We start from the raw sequence: 18538 nt of genomic DNA on the forward strand, positions 1-18538 counted from the left end.
TTCTGATTTTAATGGAAAATCAGTTTGGTAAGTAATATGACATTAATATAAACCTAAGGCAGTTTGATGCCTTTGCTTACCATCGGGGAAGCATTTTAAAATGATACAGACGTAGGCGTGGTTGGCCGAGTCACACAGATGTGGACATCAGCTCTGTGCTAATTAATACCCAGCACCTCTGGAAACAGGGCATACCCATTATTGATGTGCCAACCTGCCCTTTCATGGTCGTGCCATCTGAGGCAGGGGCTGCAGTGTTTCAAACAGCTTATTTAGAAGTGGGGGAAAGGGCCTTAAGTTTCTTCCTTTTGACTTCCTGTTTTCATCAGCAGCTCTTTTCCCCTCCTGGTAGCAGAAGTTGGTTCCAGTTCCCAGCTGTTGCTACTCCCAGAGTGAGCTGGGCCCTGGGTGTCCCTCCCCACATTCCTGGGTCCCAGTAACCCCTACTTTCTTTGTTCTCAGACACCAAGGAGTGGTAGCTGCTGACGGAAGTGACTCTCAATCCTCAGGGTACCTTTTGCCCTAGCCTGCTTCCTGTACAACCGAATTCCCTGCATTAAATCGTCTCTGTTTAAATGTCTAGTGAGGTTTCTCTTGCTGAATCAGTCCCGACTGACAAACCTGAGATGTTTTGAAAGCTACTGACTCTGTTATATCTCTGCTCATATACACACTCACTTCATTGATCGGTCTTAACCATCTATTTCAACTTGTCGGCAACCATATTAGTTTCCTGGGGCTGCTATAAACTGGGTGACTTCAGCAATAGGAGTTTATTTTTTCGCGGTTCTGGAGGATACAAGTCAAACCAAGGTATCACTAAGGCTGTGCTCCTTGTGAAGACTTTACGGAAGAACCTTACCTTGCTGCTTCCTGCCTTGAGTTGTACCTGCATCACTTTTGGTTTCTGCCTCTGTCTGCCCATGGCCCTCCGGGCCTCCCTGGTGGCTCAGACAGTAAAGAATCTGCCCGTGATGGTGGAGACCCGAGTTCAATCCCTGGTTCGGGAAGATCCCCTGGAGAAGGCAGTGGCAACACACTCCAGTATTCTTGCCTGGATAATTCCGTGGACAGAGGAGCCTGGCAGGCTACAGTCTGTGGGGTCACAAAGAGTCGGGCACGACTGAGCGACTGACTGACTGACGTTTGGCTTCCCCACAGCCCTGTATGGTAAGAGTCATTGGATTCAGGACTCATGCTAGCCCACTGTGACCTCATCTTAAACAGTAACATTTGCAAAGACCTTATTTCCGAGTTATTTCCTACAGTTTCAGGCACTTCTGAATTTTGGCAGGACGGTGTTTAACCCACTGCAGTCATGGGTGGGTGTTCTTTACTTCCAGTTTTAGTAAGAGAAGTGACATCTGAGGTGAGCTTTGGAATCTTGGGGTGACTTTGGAGGTGGAAGCCATCCCAGTCCATGGATAGCCTGTGAGGCATCCAGATCAGCCAGGTACCAGCTCCGATCCACGCAGTGGGTCCTTAGGCCTCCCGGGGATGTCCGCTATGTCTAGTTTGGGGGCAGCTGCATGGGGTTCCCGTGCCATTAATGTGTCTTCCAACTGAGAGCATGATAGGTGGTCAGTTAGGGTCTCAATTATGAGTGACTGAATGGATTGTAGCTGATTGTAGTTGTTTAGTCTGTCAAGTTGTTGTCTAATTCTTTTTTGACTCCGCCAGGGAATTCCCTGGCGAGAATACTAGGGTGGGTTTCCATCCCCTTCTTCCGGGGATCTTCTTGACCCAGGGATTGAACCCACGTCCCCTGCAGATTCTTTACTGCTAAGCCACCAGGGAAGCCCTTGTCACAACTTAGTAGCTGAGAGCATGGTCCTGAAAATAAGGTTGGTCATGTATTGTTTGATTCCATTTGTGTGAAATATCCAGAATAAACAGATCTATAGAGACAGAAGGTGTTGGATACCATGGGGGAGAGGGAGGGGAAATGGCGAATGACTGCTTCATGGGCATGGATGCTTCCTTTTGGGTAAAGATGGTGTCTGGAGCCTGATGGTGGTGGTGACCACACCACGTTGCATGGCTGAGTGTCGCTTGTGGGATCACATCTCGAGGGAGGAGGTATGAATAGGCCTACTTACTTGTAGGATGTGGCTAAGTGGGGTGAAGGGAGAGGATGGTTGCACCTTTGTTGCAGGGGTTTATCGGCTAGGCGCTGTTAATAAGAGCCATATTTGACTCCAGGCCAGGGTCTGGACCCAGCTCTTCCCCTGTATTGTTCTGCATTCTTCTCACATTCACCCCAAAGTTGAAGAAGGCCAGGAGTACGTCTGAGACCTTAGAAATTAGTAGGAGGTGGAGTTGGGATCTGAATGAACCTGGGTTTCTGAGCCCCAGGCCGGGCTCCAGCCTTGGATGCGTTCCACGTCCCAGAAAGCCTCCTGTGCCAGGCACATGGTTGACAAACTCACCTGCAGCTGATTGCTGAGCCCAGGCAGGATCCAAACCCTTGAGGCCTCCCTGGGTTCCTCCTAATCTGGGCCACCTGCTCTAAAGCCAGTTGGAATATCAGCAGTCGGTTTGGAATCCCTGATTTAATACCTCAGTATCGCCAATCCTTGTGGCTTCTCAAGACATGTCATGTAATATTCATGAAAACACCAGGCCTTCTGTCTGGATTAATTTTTTATGAGCAATACTACGTCTGATTAGACGGGCTGATTTACTGGGGGCTGGTGGTACAGCGTAGGGGTGTGGCGGGGGCAGGGATGGGCTCTGGCAAGCTGTGTCTGGCCACAGGTGTGGCTTCCCAGGTGGGTGAGACACCATTCCCAGTTTGCACTTGGCGTGGTTCTGAGCTGGGCTGCAGCCGGTGGCACGCCTCCCTCCAGGGATGTGCTTGGCCTGCAGGGTTTTCCCCAGGTAGAGACCTGGGCCAGAAAGCCTGTGGGAAGTCACTCACGTGCCTGGGGTCGTATATTTCACATCTGACTCTCAGTCCCCAGTTTGGGGCTGGGACCCAGCTACAGTGGTTTCGCTGTGTCGGAGTATCTCGTAACAATCCTGACATTCACTGTGGAGGTGCCATTTCTCATACAAAGAAACCCAGCCCTTGCCCAGCAGCTCCTCCAGTTACATGTCAGACAGAGTCCCTTCTTTCTCCCAATGCCTGCTCTCTTTCCAAGGACGGGGCCCACGAGGCCTGGGTGGGGGCCCACGGCATTCATTTTTCAGGGCTGAAGAGAAGCAGCCTTAAGTGTTGCGTGTGAGGAGTGAAGGTCTTTCTCGTGCGCTGAGATGGTTTCTGGTTTTGCAGCTGAGCATCGAGCAGGCCCAGACGGTGGCGGAGCAGGTGGAGATGAAGGCAAAGGTGGTACAGTCGGAGGTCAAAGCCGTGACTGCGAGACACAAGAAGGCCCTGGAGGAGCGGGAGTGTGAGCTGCTGTGGAAGGTAACTGGGGGCTCCCCACCCCACCCTGGGCCAGCTCGGCGGCCGCGTGTCCTCTTTGAGCCACAGCAGGACAGTGAGTGTTCTCATATCGTCCCCTGGACCCTGGCTCTGAGTTTCGAAGAGTTTGTCTGCAGAAAGATGCAGGCGTGTCTAGACATTGCGGCTGCCCTCTGAGCAGAAGGACTCCTTTCAGAAGTAGTCGGGTCCCTGAGATTGGGAGTCTTGGGTTTTCTTGACACTTTTTTGGGGGAGGGGGGGCATGCGGGATCTTAACTCCCCAACCAGGGATGGAACCCGCACCTCCTACAGTGGTAGCCCTGGGGGTGCGGGTCCTCACCACTGGACCACCAGGGGAGTCCCAGGAGGCTAGGGTTTTGTATTGCAGACACAGCAGAAAATTCTAGGCAGAAAGAAGGGAGTACAGTGGAGGCTGCCATTAGGAAAGCAGGCTGCTAGGACACATCCTGAGTTTTGGTGCCCTGGCTGGTGGGCCTTCCTGACCCCTCGTGGAAAGCCAGTTTTCCCTTGTGGGGCAGTGAACGCATGTGCCCTTTCTTCCTGTTGGAGCAGGAAAGAGCGCAGAGCCCACTGGTGTGCTGTTTAGATAACATCAGCTGGAGAGATGACTTGCCCCGCCCACGTCCCCAGCAGCATTTTCTTGTCAGATCTTCCACCCTTGCCCAGGAAGAAAAGGGCAACAGGCCTGAGAGGGTCCAGTGCCTCACACCAGTTCAACCGGAATCAGTCACCTTTTCCGAACACACAAACAGGACTACGCAGGGACTTCGCTGATGGTCCACTGGTTAAGACTATACTTCCCGTGCAAAGGGCGCAGGTTCCATTCCTGGTTGGGGAACTGAGATCCCACGTGTCATTTGGCACGGCCAGAAAAAAAATTGAATAAAGACGCCAGCAAAGACTGTACAGAGCTTATGTAAATGGGTGTACTTGGGTGTGTGGTGCTTGTTTGGCTCATTGCATCTTGATTTCTTTCTTTTTAAAATTACTGATTTGTTTTTGGTTGCACTCGATCTTCGTTGCTGCTCAGGGGTTTCCTCTCTTTGCGGGGAGACTACTCTTCTCTGCAGTTTGGGGCTTTCTCTTGTTATGGAGCACAGTCTCGAGGCGCACGGGCTGAACTCAGTCATCGCAGCTCGTGGGCTCGAGACCTGGGCTGGATAATGGTGGTGCACGGGCTTAGTTGCCCCAAGGCATGTGAGATCTTCCTGGATCAGGGAGTGAACCCATGTCCCCTGCATTGGCAGGCAGATTCCTATCCACTGGGCCACTAGGGCAGTCTGAGGGCATCTTGATTTCTGAAAATGATCCTCGCCAATTTCCTATGCCCTAAAAAAGTGAAGTGTGCTTCTACATTGCCTCTTCCTTTGAGTTAACCCCTTCCTGTCTGCTTTCTGCCTTCTCTGGTCTCTCAAGGAATATGACTCCGTTACCTATTGGCAGGAGAGTCCTTGGGTAGAAACAGTCCAGGAGTTCACTCACACGGTTTATTCGGGCACCTCTGCGGGCCTGCCAGTTTTCAGACACTCCGATGCCCCCCCAGTCGGTCGGTCCCATGCCACCCACGAATGTTAATTATAACTGCAAGGGGCCCCCTTCTTGCAACCTGAGAGCTCTGTGGTGAACTCTGCCACAAACTTGCTCTTCTGGATTTGTGGATGAAAAGGCCTTTGTGTGCGGGGGTTTCTGCAGACCTCACCTTAGTTCCCCTCCCTCTGGTGGGCCCAGCTCTCACCCTCCTCCCTCGCGGGGCAGTGCTCTTTCAGGAGGACTAGAGAGCATGCTCTTTACCGTAGGAGAAGCAGATTGGGAAGCAGAGTCTGTCTCTTCTTCATGTAAGCAACTTATTGTTTACTTGCCCAAAAACTCACTCTTGGATGACCCCAAGTCAGCTTGCTCATTCTGGACACACAGCAGTCCCATTCATCTTTGCTTTCTGCTGGAGTACCTTGCCCCAGATCCTGGGGGAGTCTGCCTTCTCCATTAATTACTAACTTTTCTGCTCCCTCCTGCCTGGGCACCTTTGTATAACGTTTTGTTTCTGTGCATCTTGGTTATTGAACATACTTGAGTGTTGGGTGACCCAGTTTTACATGTCTGGATGCACCTCCTCTTTCTTGTGGCTTACACATTTCCGGCCACACAGTTGAAGAATCAGAACCGAGGCCCAGAGATACGGTTCAGAGTGACAACAAAGGATATGGCTTCTCTTTGGTCCACACCTGGGCCTCTCTGCACGCACATCCTTCCAGAGTGGACAGATGAATGTGCAGGAATTGGGTTCAGAATCATGTTATCCACCCCACAAGGGAAAATCGGATTAAATCCAGCCCTTCTTCTAACAGTGAACCCTTATTCTAAAATAGACACTCTGTGGCTTTCAGATCAGGTAGGCGCTCAAAATTACAGTCCTCTCTGCAGAACAGTGCAGACTAGCTGGGCGGCTGGTTTGTTCTCTTCACAGAGCAAAACACTTAAACTTAGAGGAATCTCAAGTTATTTCATGCGAAAGAATGGAGAAATGACTGTTTCATTAGTCAAACAAAAATCCTGCGTTCCCTAATAGTGTGGTTTGGGACCCTCAGAAACAGGACAGAAGCTGTGTTTTTTAGATACTACAGCATTTTAGGTTTAGAGGCCCCTTTGGAAATAATCCAGGCCAGCAGTTGCCAAAAAAGATGGTGTCTCCAGATTTGGGGTGTGGAGCCTCCTAGGCTCCCTGTTGAAAATCTCTAAAACCTGTGAACACAGAAAACAGTAAAGATAGGGGACAGAGGGGGGGTTAGTTTGTGATCGGGAATGAGATGCTCACCAAATCCTTCCTTGTACTCCTTCCACACACAAGTGTTCTCCCTCTGATTGTGTGTGTGTGTGTTTATGTTGAGAAAGAGACAGAGAGAAATAACCTTCAGGAGACTTCAGGCCCTCATGTAGAAGATTCAGTCTGTTGGGGTCCAGCTTTGCACCCCAGTCCGCGGGGCAGTCCTGCCTCTGATCCCATGTCAGCCGCTTTACTCTCCACCTTCAAGGCTATGTGTCCCTGAAGACCCTCTGTCTAAGTCAGACCTCCCTCATAAGTCTCCATCACACTCTGTGCCTACCCTCTAACCCCTAGCACTGTCTGAATGTATCTTACGATATTTCTTTGCTTGCTTAGTCTTCTGTCTTCTGAAATTATAAGCTCAGTGGGGTGAGACGCATGTTTCCTATTGGCCGCGTGTATCTGTAGCACCTGCTGCAGAGGAGGTGCTCAGTAAACATCGACATCTGTTACATGGCTGTTTTTAACTTTTATTTAATTTTTAAAAGGCTTCCCTGATAGCTCGGTTGGTAAGGAATCTGCCTGCAGTGCGGGAGACCTGGCTTCGATCCCTGGGTTGGGAAGATTCCCCTGGAGAAGGGAATGGCTACCCACTCCAGTATTCTGGCCTGGAGAATTCCATGGACTGTATAGTCCACAGGGTCGCAAAGAGTCAGACACGACTGAGCAACTTTCACTTCAAATTTTTTAGAAATATTTTGTTTATTCGGCTGCACTGGTCTTCATTAAAGCACGTGGGATCTTGAGCTGTGGCATAAGAACCCTTGGATGGAGCACGTGTAATCCAGTTTCCTGACTAGGAATTGAACCTGGGCCTCCTGCATTGGGAGCATGGAGTCTTAGCCACTGGACCACCAGGGGGAAGTCCCTAATTGCTAGCTCAGAGAAAAGTGGCAGGGATAATAAAAGAACTCCATGTATCCTTGATCCAGATTCACCAGTTATTTACATCTTGTTCCCTTTTCATCATTGTATATGTGTGTGTGTGTGTGCACGTGCATGAGCTGCATGCACATGTGTGCAGTTTGAGAATAGGTTGGAATGTTGGCATCTCGGCACCTTGACAACTAAATGTTCATTTCTTCTGAGCAAGGACATTCTCTTAATCAGAACCAGGAAGCTGAGTCTTGATACGACACTAGTTTCTAATCTTGAGTGTAGTCCGTAGTCACATTTCACCAATAGTGGTTTTTTTGTTATTAGTCCGTCCCGTCCCCCCCCCCCCCCCGTCCCCCCGTCGTCCCGTGTCCCCCCCCCCCCCCCCCCCCCCGTCACACCACCAGGCCTGTGGGATCTTAGTTCCCTGACCAGGGATGGAGCCTGCACCCTCTGCGATGGAAGCGCAGAGTCGTAACCACTGGACCACCAGGGAAGTCCCACCTGTAATGTGGTCAATAGCAGCATTTCCTCAGTCCGGGATCAGTCACTGCATTTAGCCCTCAGGTCTCTGTAGTCATCGCCTGTGGCCAGGGAAAGTTCCCCTGCCTTCTTCTGTCTTTGCGTTTTGCCACGCTGCGGGCGGGGAGACCCGTCATTTCTGCAGCCCCTCAGTCTGAGGTTTCCCTTAGTGTGCGAGCATGTCAGCCGATGCGTTGCTTGCTGTCTGTCTTCTAAGCCTCCGTGTCCTCTCTTCTGGCTCTCACCTTTCCCTCCAGGTGGAGAAGATCCGTCAGGTCAAGGCCAAGTCACTGTACCTGCAGGTGGAGAAGCTGCGGCAGAACCTGAACAAGCTGGAAAGCACCATCAGCGCCGTCCAGCAGGTCCTGGAGGAGGGCCGGGCGCTGGACGTCCTGCTGGCCCGGGACCGCATGCTGGCCCAGGTGCAGGAGCTCAAGACCGTGCGTAGTCTCCTGCAGCCCCAGGAGGACGACCGGCTCATGTTCACACCCCCCGACCAGGCCCTGTATCTCGCCATCAAGTCCTTCGGCTTCGTCAGCAGCGGGGCCTTCGCGCCGCTCACCAAGGCCACGGGTGATGGGCTCAAGCGGGCCCTGCAGGGGAAGGTGGCCTCCTTCACCGTTATCGGCTACGACCACGACGGGGAGCCACGGCTGTCGGGGGGCGACCTCATGTCGGCCGTGGTCCTGGGCCCCGATGGCAACCTGTTTGGCGCGGAGGTGAGCGACCAGCAGAATGGGACGTACGTGGTGAGCTACCGGCCGCAGCTGGAGGGCGAGCACCTGGTTTCGGTCACCCTGTGCAACCAGCACATCGAGAACAGCCCCTTCAAGGTGGTGGTCAAGTCTGGCCGCAGCTACGTGGGCATCGGGCTCCCCGGCCTGAGCTTTGGCAGCGAGGGCGACAGCGACGGCAAGCTCTGCCGCCCGTGGGGCGTGAGCGTGGACAAGGAGGGCTACATCGTGGTGGCCGACCGCAGCAACAACCGCATCCAGGTGTTCAAGCCGTGCGGCGCCTTCCACCACAAGTTCGGCACGCTGGGCTCCCGGCCGGGGCAGTTCGACCGGCCTGCCGGGGTGGCCTGCGACACCTCCCGCAGGATCGTGGTGGCCGACAAGGACAATCATCGCATCCAGATCTTCACCTTCGAGGGCCAGTTCCTCCTCAAGTTTGGTGAGAAGGGCACCAAGAATGGGCAGTTCAACTACCCCTGGGATGTGGCGGTGAACTCTGAGGGCAAGATCTTGGTCTCAGACACGCGGAACCACCGCATCCAGCTGTTCGGGCCCGACGGGGTCTTCCTGAATAAGTACGGCTTCGAGGGGGCTCTCTGGAAGCACTTTGACTCCCCGCGGGGCGTGGCTTTCAACCACGAGGGCCACTTGGTGGTCACCGACTTCAACAACCACCGGCTCCTGGTCATCCACCCAGACTGCCAGTCCGCCCGCTTCCTGGGCTCCGAGGGCACTGGCAACGGGCAGTTCCTGCGGCCGCAGGGCGTGGCTGTGGATCAGGAGGGGCGCATCATCGTGGCCGACTCCAGGAACCACCGGGTGCAGATGTTCGAGTCCAACGGCAGCTTCCTGTGCAAGTTCGGCGCGCAGGGCAGCGGCTTCGGGCAGATGGACCGGCCCTCGGGCATCGCAGTCACGCCGGACGGGATGATCGTCGTGGTGGACTTCGGCAACAATCGAATCCTCGTCTTCTAATCACGTTTCCTGGGCTTCTGTGTTTGGGGTGCGCGTGTGTCCATCTCTTAGCTCTGTCTCTTCTCCCCCCTTTTGAATTTCAAAGAGGAAACTGTCTCAGGGAAAAAAAAAATTTTTTTTTTTTTGCTTTTGTTTTAAAGACAACAAGAAAAGTACAACATTGCTTACTTCCTACCTCATCTTTATTTTTTTACAGATGAATGTACTTACCTTTTCTGCAGGGATTGAGCCTGTGAAGTGATATCTCTATCTACCTCAGAAACCTTTACATTTCCTTCTCCGACAGGCCCTCTGCCTCCTGCTACCCTCTCCTAGTGGGGGTTCCCTCCCCCCCTCCATGGGGTGTGACACGCACAGGCCTAGCATCTCTGTGGCTGGGGGGGGACTGGATGTGTGCGGTGGGGTGCATTCTGTAGATTGAGCCAAGGAAACATGAGAGAACTACTAAGAAAAAAGAAAAAAAAAAAAACTATAAAACATGGGAAAATAGGATTTAAGATGCTTAACTGTAGAGTATTTGTGTTCTTAAGAATACTGTGTTTATGGGGTTAGATTGTGTTGTGTGATCTTGATCTTTTTGGGAAAAATCTTTTTTTTTTTTTTCCTTTCTTCTTTCTTTTTATTTTAATGCTGCGACAGAGAACTTTCCTGCGTTCTCCTTTTATACCTCAGTGTGTTTCTCATCCTGTTCAACATCAGCATCTTTTCTTACTCCTAGAAGATGTGGCTGTGGCTTGCTAGCCGAGAAAAGCAGACCATTCCTATTTTAGAGTATGCAATCTTTATTTCTTCTGAGGGAGGGTGTGTGTGTATATGTGTGTGTGTGAGAGTGAAACCACCTTACACCAAAATAGCAAAACTGAAAATGCTATACCACCTCCCAAAGAACTTTCTTCTCACACTTTGGTTTCTGATAAATGCATGTAGTTCAGGCTTTTTGATTAAAAGTATTCTCAGAAGTTAAGTGATTTTTAGTTTGCTGTTGGTTATATAAAGAATTCATTAGAAGGAAGAAGAAAAGTCACTTCCTTCTCAGAGTGAGGATTTTCGGGCATGGACTGGAGTGTGGACCGGAGTGGGTGGGCATGCATGCTGAGTTAGTCATCGGAGAGCAAGAGACACCTAGACTGCGGTTGACTGTGGTTCTCTTATAATACTAGGTGTTTCTTCTCCTAAGACAAGTAGGCAAAGGAATGAACTTTTGTTTTAAAAGCACAATTTTTTCCTGCTTTGAAAGTTCAGGGAGATGGAATGTTTGCAAGTCAAGTAGGAACAGCCCCACTCCCACGCACTCTCCTCCGGCCACCTTCACAGAGCAGCCTGCTCCTGAGCCACGGAGCATGGTTCGTTTTCCCCGCAAAGGCCTTTGAATGTAAAGGATTTGTAAGCCAAAATCGCCCCAACCTGAAAATCATATAGGACAGAATACCTCTTGTTCAACCAAAGAATGAAGATTTATGAAGCCAGTCTCCCCAACTGCGGAACCACGAGATGGCATGTGTCACTTTACAGGGTGGGTTTGTCAGAAGCTGGACTTGGGTGCAGAGGCTTGTGCTTCTGAGCATTGGCCGTCTCTGAAATACTGAAATGAGGACCAGACTCCAGAGGGGCGCAGTGTCAACCTAGGATCGGTCACCTAACGGGTCAGCGCCTGGCCCTGTATCGAAGGGAGATTCCTCTTGCAGTATGGCTAGGGTTTTTAACGAACAGAATCAACTAACTAACGGAACAGCTGTTGTTGTTCCCAAAGCAAAGGAGATGATGGGAAATAGTGTAGCCAGCCAATCAAATTGCTTTTCCCATCCAGCTTTTTGGGACAGTTACCGCGTTGTGGTCCCCCGTCTCTTCCGATTGCTTTAGTTCTGGGGTTTCTAAGTGACCAAGATGGGGGAAACCTCGTTCCATAAAGGAGAACCACTTGCAAGAAAAGATCCCCAAACTAGAAGGTAGCTTCAGACTGCTGGCACCCAGATGCAATGTTGCTGGGGAGGAGGTGTCAGGAGACTGTTCGGTAAAAGCACCTCTTCTTTTATTGAACAATTTAATAGTGATTCCCTAATAGCGAATTCCCCTCTAATTCCTATTCAGTTGTCTTTTATGTTGTCCCTAACGTCTCAGTTCTTTGACTGGTAAAGAGCACATGTAATTAAGCATTTTTATTTTTATTTTTTTAATTTTGGAATAACTTGGTGCTGATCCTCCTCTCAGTCCTCCTGCTCCCCCAAATAATCACCAAAGACGACTGATTTTAACTGCTTAAATTTTGTTTTAGTTGGGGGGGAGGTGGATCGTGAACATTCTTTCAAATGTTCTTTGAAACTCAGGTCGTGATGGTGGTTAGGCTGAGTTGCCTGAGGTCGTCACTACCTTTGTTTAGTCTGTCTTTGGCTTCATCATCTTCACTCTAACCTTTGCTTCCCAGTCTCCCCATTTGTGGGGAAATACTGGGACCTGAGTGAGAGATTTCCTTGGTGAGTAGCAGTAACTAACGCTGCTTCTTTAAAGCTTGTCTGTGGATCTGGTTGTGAATCCAGGGTTTCCACACGTGGCTGAAATGACCAGGGCTTCATTAATAGACTGTCCAGTGTGCAGGCTTAAAGCAAACAGGCCCCCTCCCTGGAATCAGCATGGTGGGTGGGTGACACAGCCTCTTCATTCTTTGTAAAAGACGCATCTCCTTACCTTGTCTGCGCCTAGCATTGTGCACCAGCACCATTCGAGAAACATGGTCACACTTGGGAAGCTTTTGTTTGTAAAACACTGCCATCTGTGGCTGCTCCCGACTGACTCCTGCCCCACAAGGGATTTGTGCAAAGCACTCGGAGTGTGCTTCTTGTACAGTGTGGAATGCTCCGGATCAAAGAGTCGTGAGAAAGGCTAGCCTTGGGACCTCCCTCGAATGAGTGAGGCTGTTCAAAATAAGTGTTTACCCGTGCAGGTCTCCTGCCCCTTAGGAGGTGTCGCTAGGGTAACAGGAACTGGGTCAAAGCAGGAGTCCTTAACGCGGTGTAAAGATAGGGTTCCTGGGTGCTGGGAGGGAGGAGGATAAAATGTTTCTGTTGAGGAATGTGATGCTGAGACAGTAATCCCCATGTATGTCTGGTCTGGTCAGGGGATGGAGTGGGGTGTAAGGTCAGTATATGGTTTGAGATGCCAACTGGATTTAGATGTACAGGTTTAAATATTGCAATGGCTAAAGGAAATCAAAACAACCCACAGAGGCAAACCACTTTTGGTTGACACCAACTTGACATCTCAGAAGTATTACTGGTGTTTGGGTTTGTTTTGTGGTTTTTGGTTTTTGTGTTTTTTTGTTTTTTTTTTTTTTTTTTAATACTGAGTTGGCAAAAAAAATTGCTGGCGTTTTTCCATAAGGTGTGATGGAAAAACCCAAACAAACTTTTTGGCCAACCCAGTAATTCTGGTGTGAATTTGGTCACAAGAAGCAGTACTATCTCAGCCTGTGCTGTGTGGTGGCTGGCGGGTGGCACTCAGGTTGCCTGTAGCCCAGTGGCCCAGACAGGACCCCAAGTCCACTGACTCTTTGACTGACGGAACCCTTTTAAGTCTAACTTATTTGGGGAATCACAAGACTAGGGTACCATAAACAGAATCTAAATTACACGCTGGGCCAAAAACAAGTTGCCAGAATTGAAGGCACTTTGAAATGCGGTTGTAAGAGAAGACCGTGAGGTTGGCTCCGTCTGCTTTATTCTAGTTAAGCCAAAGCTTAATGATGAGAGGAGGGAAGTCTTAACTGTCTTCTGTCTGTTGTCTTCCTCTCTGACCATCTCAAGACTGCTGTGTCCTGGTAGATAGTGAAAGATATGCCAAAGTTATAGGCTGGTTTGGTTTGGTTTTGTTTTGTTTCTGTTAAAAAAAAAAAATCCGATGGTGCCAAAAAGTATTTATTTAAGACATCACTCTTACTGAGTTTCCAACAGTCTGGGGCTGTATAAAAAGTCTTAATACTTGCGTGTGGCAGAATCGCAGAACCTGGCCCTCCCCATCTCCTCTGGCTGTTTGCAGGCCGGGGCATAAAACACAGACACAAACACACACCCACCCACCCACTCCACTCCACACCACACCGTCTGCTTTTGTTTCATTTCTACCTCACTTTTGGCAGAAAGTCATCTACCTCACACTAGCATCTGACGGGGTCTCTGAATAGTATTAATCCACCGGGAGTGGGTGGGAGCAGGGAGCTACCTCGAGAAGAAAATGCTTTCATGATTCCAGAACTGACTTCTCCCAGGAGAAACATTTGACCGACCTTGAAAAAAGAAACCTGGAAACCGAATCTTCCTATACTCATGCAGAACAGAGTCCTTAAATCCCAGTAATTCTTACCAATCTGGCTTTTTTCCCCCACCAGGAGTTAGCGCACACCGTTACCACGTTGTTCAGTATTGTGAAAGCCTCGTGTTCAGTCTTCTGAAACCACGGGTACATCTGACCTGTTTGAGGACTTAACTGCAAATGAAGACCTTTAGGTCTTACTCTTTTTTTTCTCTCTCTTCAAGAGAAAAAATATTTTATCTGTATTTTGAATGTCTACAAATACACCCTTTTAGGAGCAATTCTAAGGGTCTGGTTGTTGAGAACATCACCTGTTGGAAGGGAATGAGCATCCTTTAGACCTTGTGATTGTATTTATACCCTTTCTGGACCCAGCAAGACATGCCTCACCATGACATTGCAACAATCACTGTCTGAGCAGTGATGGTGAAGGATGTGTCACTCTTTCGTTCTGTGTTTGCATTTTTTTTTTTTTTTTTTCCCTACCGAAGGTAACACATTCTTTGATGGGTTGTTCTTTTCTTTTGCTTGTTGATTAAATACTTGATAAAGTTGAGAAGCACATTACCATGATGATACTGTATTGCCTCTCCTCCTCTCTTCCTCCCCTCGCTTAAATTTTTGTTATAGTTTGGAAGAGAGGGTCCTGAAGACCACTGTCATTATCGTGCATTTGGTTTAACGATGTCATGGTGAAGAAATACCTCAATGATGCCTATTTTAAAAACTGATCTTACGGGTTAACAAGCCAGCCTGGTGGGATGTTTTTCCATCATCATTTAACCAGTAATGGTTCTAAAAGTTTTGTGTATCCACATGGTCGTAGACCTCCTTTTAATGATTGTATTAACTTACAAGCTCAGGTAGTATTTTTCTTAAGGCTCTATCCCAGAGCACACTGACTGAATGTTAATGTGTGTAGCAAAGTGTTTACTTTCTTTAAATAACCAGCTCTGGAATAGTTCTTTGTGTTTCTAGCAGTACGTGTAGTTGTCTTTTTCAGAGGAAGATTTTTCACATTTCTGGGATGTTCTTGTTTTTAGGGCGGTAAGATTTCTTTCTTTTTTTTTTTCTTTTCCCCAATTCAGTGCAGGTGAGAGGGTGGGTGGGTAAGGGATGTTGTTTTTAATTAGCATGTTGGGTATATTCGGGCGGGTGGGAGGGTTGTTAGTGTTCGTTGTTGTTGTTTTAAGGAATCTTGCTTAATACTGTCCATTAGCTGTCATGCCCGGTCAACAAAATACTTTAAATTTGAAAGTGTAGAACACATGGCTTGGTTGAGGGTTTTTTGTTTTTGTGAGAAAAGCAAATGCAAAGTTGGAGAAATGAACACGGGCATGTTGCCTGAGATTAGAATGACGAAGATAAGTCTTTTTTTTTTTTTTTAATTTGTTCAAGGCAGTCATGGTGTAAGGAATATGCACCACCAGACTAACTGCCTGGGCCACAGAAACTTACGCTGCAAGCCCTCCTGGGTGCTGACTGCCTCTTGACACTTTTCAAAATGGGCATTGCAGCGGTGGTGTGGATCCTGTCCATTAAGTGGAGAACTGGGGAAGTGAAGGGTTTTCCCCAGACCTTTAAGGTGGGTTCTTGTTTGGGGTGGGTTTTTTTTTTTTCCTCCTCCCTTCTGGAGTTTTACTTTTAAATGATACACTGCAGGCCTCAGGCATGACAGGCAATGAGCAGGTGAAGAACCGATGGAAAAGTGTTCAAAAACTCCTGTGTTAGCTAACAGGCTTCTGAATGTATCGCTGTGGTCCACAGAGGAGGCTGGACAAGGTAGCAAGGAGATGATGTATCAGCTACTGCAGCCTTAAAACAAAGTTGGTGTCTCTTTGGACTTTAAAATTGTTCCTATGCAGCTTATTTTATTTTTGTTTAATCAAATAAACAAGAGGGTTTTTTTCCATGGAAAGGCTGTGTCTGTGTGGTCCTTGATTCAAGAGGAAAGAAGGGTGTGTACACTGCCAACATGAAAAGGGCGTCTGTGATGGAGGATCCAGAGGTAGCACTCTGGTCAGTGGGTCAGATGGGGTCCATGCACTGTTTGCAGAGCAAGTAGATACCAAGACTTTATTTTATTTATGTTTTTAACATTAAAAAAATACATGTTTATTTATCTGGCTGCACCGCATCTTAATTGCAGCATGGGGGATCTAGTTCCCCTTTTGGAGAAGGAAATGGCATCCCACTCCAGTGTTCTTGCCTGGAGAATCCCAGGGACGGGGGAGCCTGGTGGGCTGCCGTCTATGGGGTCGCACAGAGTCGGACACGACTGAAGCGACTTAGCACTAGCACTGGGGATCAGACCCAGGTCCCCCCTGTGTTGGGAGCATGGAGTCCTAGCCTAGCCGCTGGACCACCAGGGAAGTCCCTAAAACACCTTTATTTTTTTAATTTTCTTTTTGGCCATACCCTGTGGCATGTAGGATGTTTCTCCGACCAGGGATGGAACCCAGGTCCCAGCAGAGAAACTGCCTAACTAACCACTGGGCCCCCAGGGAAGTCCCCAACTTTCCTTTTTTTGGGGGGGGGGGTAAGGCAATTTTTATTTTAAAGAACAGTTTTAGGTTCATAGCAGAAATTGAGAGGAAGGCACAAAGATTTCCCAGAGGCCTCCTACCCTCACACATGCATAACTTTCCCCTGCGATCCACATCCTCCTGGGATTTCTCTCAGATGATGCAATGATCTAGAACTAGGCAATGGTGATGGTTTTACAACTAAGTGGGTGAATTCTATGGTATCTGAATAATCTCTATGAAAAGGCACAGTACACAAATCATACATCTGGTTATATTAAAAATTAATGCTTCAGTGAAAAGGTTTGATTGGTTTTTCTGGGCTTGTATTGGGAGGGCCACGTGGGTAGCCTACCCCGAAAGTTGTAAGTGGTAGTGATACGGTGCCACTTCCCAACAGGGCTATTTCTTGGGCATCGTGAGCCCTTGCTGAGTTCTGGTCCCTTTTCCAGGACCTCACGCAGTATTCTAAGGAAAGCAGCATCACCAGCCCAGATTTAGGAATGTGGCGAACACACCCGGCCAACCAGAGATGTACATGTGACCAAAATAAGTAGTTGTTAACTTTTAAAATCTTCTTAAAAAATCACTCCAATGAACATTATAAAAAAGTGAAAATAGGAGGCTTGGCTTTGGAGAAGATAATCGGTAAAGGTATGAAAACCTGAAGGTCAGTTCCAACCCTTTGCGACCCTGTGGACTGTAGCCCACCAAGCTCCTCAGTCCATGGAATTCTCCAGGCAAGAATACTGGAGTGGTTGCCATTCCCATCTACAGGGGATCTTCTTGACCCAGGGATCGAACCCAAGTCTCCTGCATCTCCTGCATTGCAGGCAGCTTCTTTACCACAGAGCCACCAGGGAAGCCCCTTACAAAGGTATAAATAACAGCAAATAATATTCCAGAATATTTAAAGAATTACAAATCAATTAGGAAAATATAGCCCAATTAAAAAAAAAAAAAAAAGCAGGCAAAGGATCAGTTAGATTTATAGAGCTCAGCTGCACTACAGCTCAGGGAAATAACAAAAATAAGATACCATTTTGTACTCAAAAGTTTGACAAAAAAAGTCTCATTATAGCAAGTGCTAGGAACAGTCACACAGCTGGTGGGAGTGTACAACTTAGCAGGGGTATTTGTCAATACCTAGTAAATGGAAGACATAGGTATGCTCTGAGATCAGTCCTTTCCCTTCCTAGAGTGTGCTTTGGAGAGATTCTAGCACAAGACATGAGAAGAGTACATGTGATACATTTATTCACTGGACTATAAAATGAATGACCAGGAGCTAACTGTGGGTATATTTAAAAGTCAAAGGAGCTAGTTTCAGGGGGACTTGACAGTATACCTTTTTTGAAATATAAGTTCAAATTTTATTATTTGCTCAATATGGAAAATACCTAAATCACAGAATTGAAAAAAATGAACTTAGTTTTATGCAAACTATAAAAGGCCAACCAAAGTCAAATCATGTTTGATGAAATTAACAATTTTAAACTAGAAGCCAATATATAATGTTTGTCTCAGAGAAGTGCTGGCTCTATAATAACTTTTAGTTACTTTGTCTTTTATTAACAATGTTTGGGCATATTAATTTTATATTTTTAATGCTATTTTTAAAGCAACAGTGGAGGTAAGGGAATACCCTTTACTCTTAAAAATATTTTTAGCATGATCTTGTTTAATCACTAAGTCGTGTCCAATTCTTTTGCGACCCCATGGACGTAGCCCGCCAGGCTCCTCTTGTCTATGGGATTTCCCAGGCAAGAATACTGTAGTGGGTTGCCATTTTCCTTCTCCATACAGTGAGACTTCTACATGTTTGAAAAAAGCTCAAAACAATAGTACAAATTTGTGGGTTTTTGTTTCATGGGTTTTCTTTTTGGAGGGGGGGGTAGGTGGGGTGCACAGAGCAGGACTCAGGTTCTTAGTTTCCAGACCAGGGATCAAACCCATCTTCCCTGCAGTGGAAGTGAGGAATCCTAACCACTGGACCACCAGGGGATTGCCAACATCCGCTTACTCTTGATCCCACACGCCCAGCCTAATGCCAGAGTGAGGGCATTCCTAGAAGAGAGGAGGAGGTGGGGGAGGTTGCCTTTTGGTGGGGAAGGTGTGTGGATTTTGAGCTAGGTTTGGAGGCAAATATTCCTGCAACATTGACAAATGTGAACATGACCTTGTTAGTCCAAAATCATACAGACGTTATGATTTTGGCTGGGCGTTCACCCACTGTTACTTGTCTTTTGCTTGGTGGATTCCGTGATGTGAATGTACTTTCTGCTCAACCAAGCCCTTCGATAGGGCTTGCTGGAACAGGTGGCCTAACAACAACTCTATTTTCTTGGATGGGGTA

The 18538-nt window shown here is 48.1% G+C and overlaps 1 protein-coding gene across 1 annotated transcript in view; it reads left to right on the plus strand.

Moving 5' to 3' along the window:
• TRIM71 (tripartite motif containing 71) overlaps positions 1–10311 on the plus strand; it is a 64114-nt gene extending 53803 nt beyond the window's left edge. Inside the window, exons 3-4 of the mRNA XM_081527102.1 lie at positions 3275–3409; positions 7904–10311. Of these exons, the coding sequence (XP_081383228.1) occupies positions 3275–3409; positions 7904–9355 (1587 nt within the window). The 3' untranslated portion in view covers positions 9356–10311. The remainder of the gene's footprint in view (positions 1–3274; positions 3410–7903) is intronic.
• Positions 10312–18538: the final 8227 nt, after the last annotated feature.

The sequence above is a fragment of the Giraffa tippelskirchi genome, chromosome 9 (assembly GCF_054371585.1).
Source record: "Giraffa tippelskirchi isolate mGirTip1 chromosome 9, T2T-mGirTip1v1.2.pri, whole genome shotgun sequence".
NCBI classification, from domain to species: domain Eukaryota; kingdom Metazoa; phylum Chordata; class Mammalia; order Artiodactyla; family Giraffidae; genus Giraffa; species Giraffa tippelskirchi.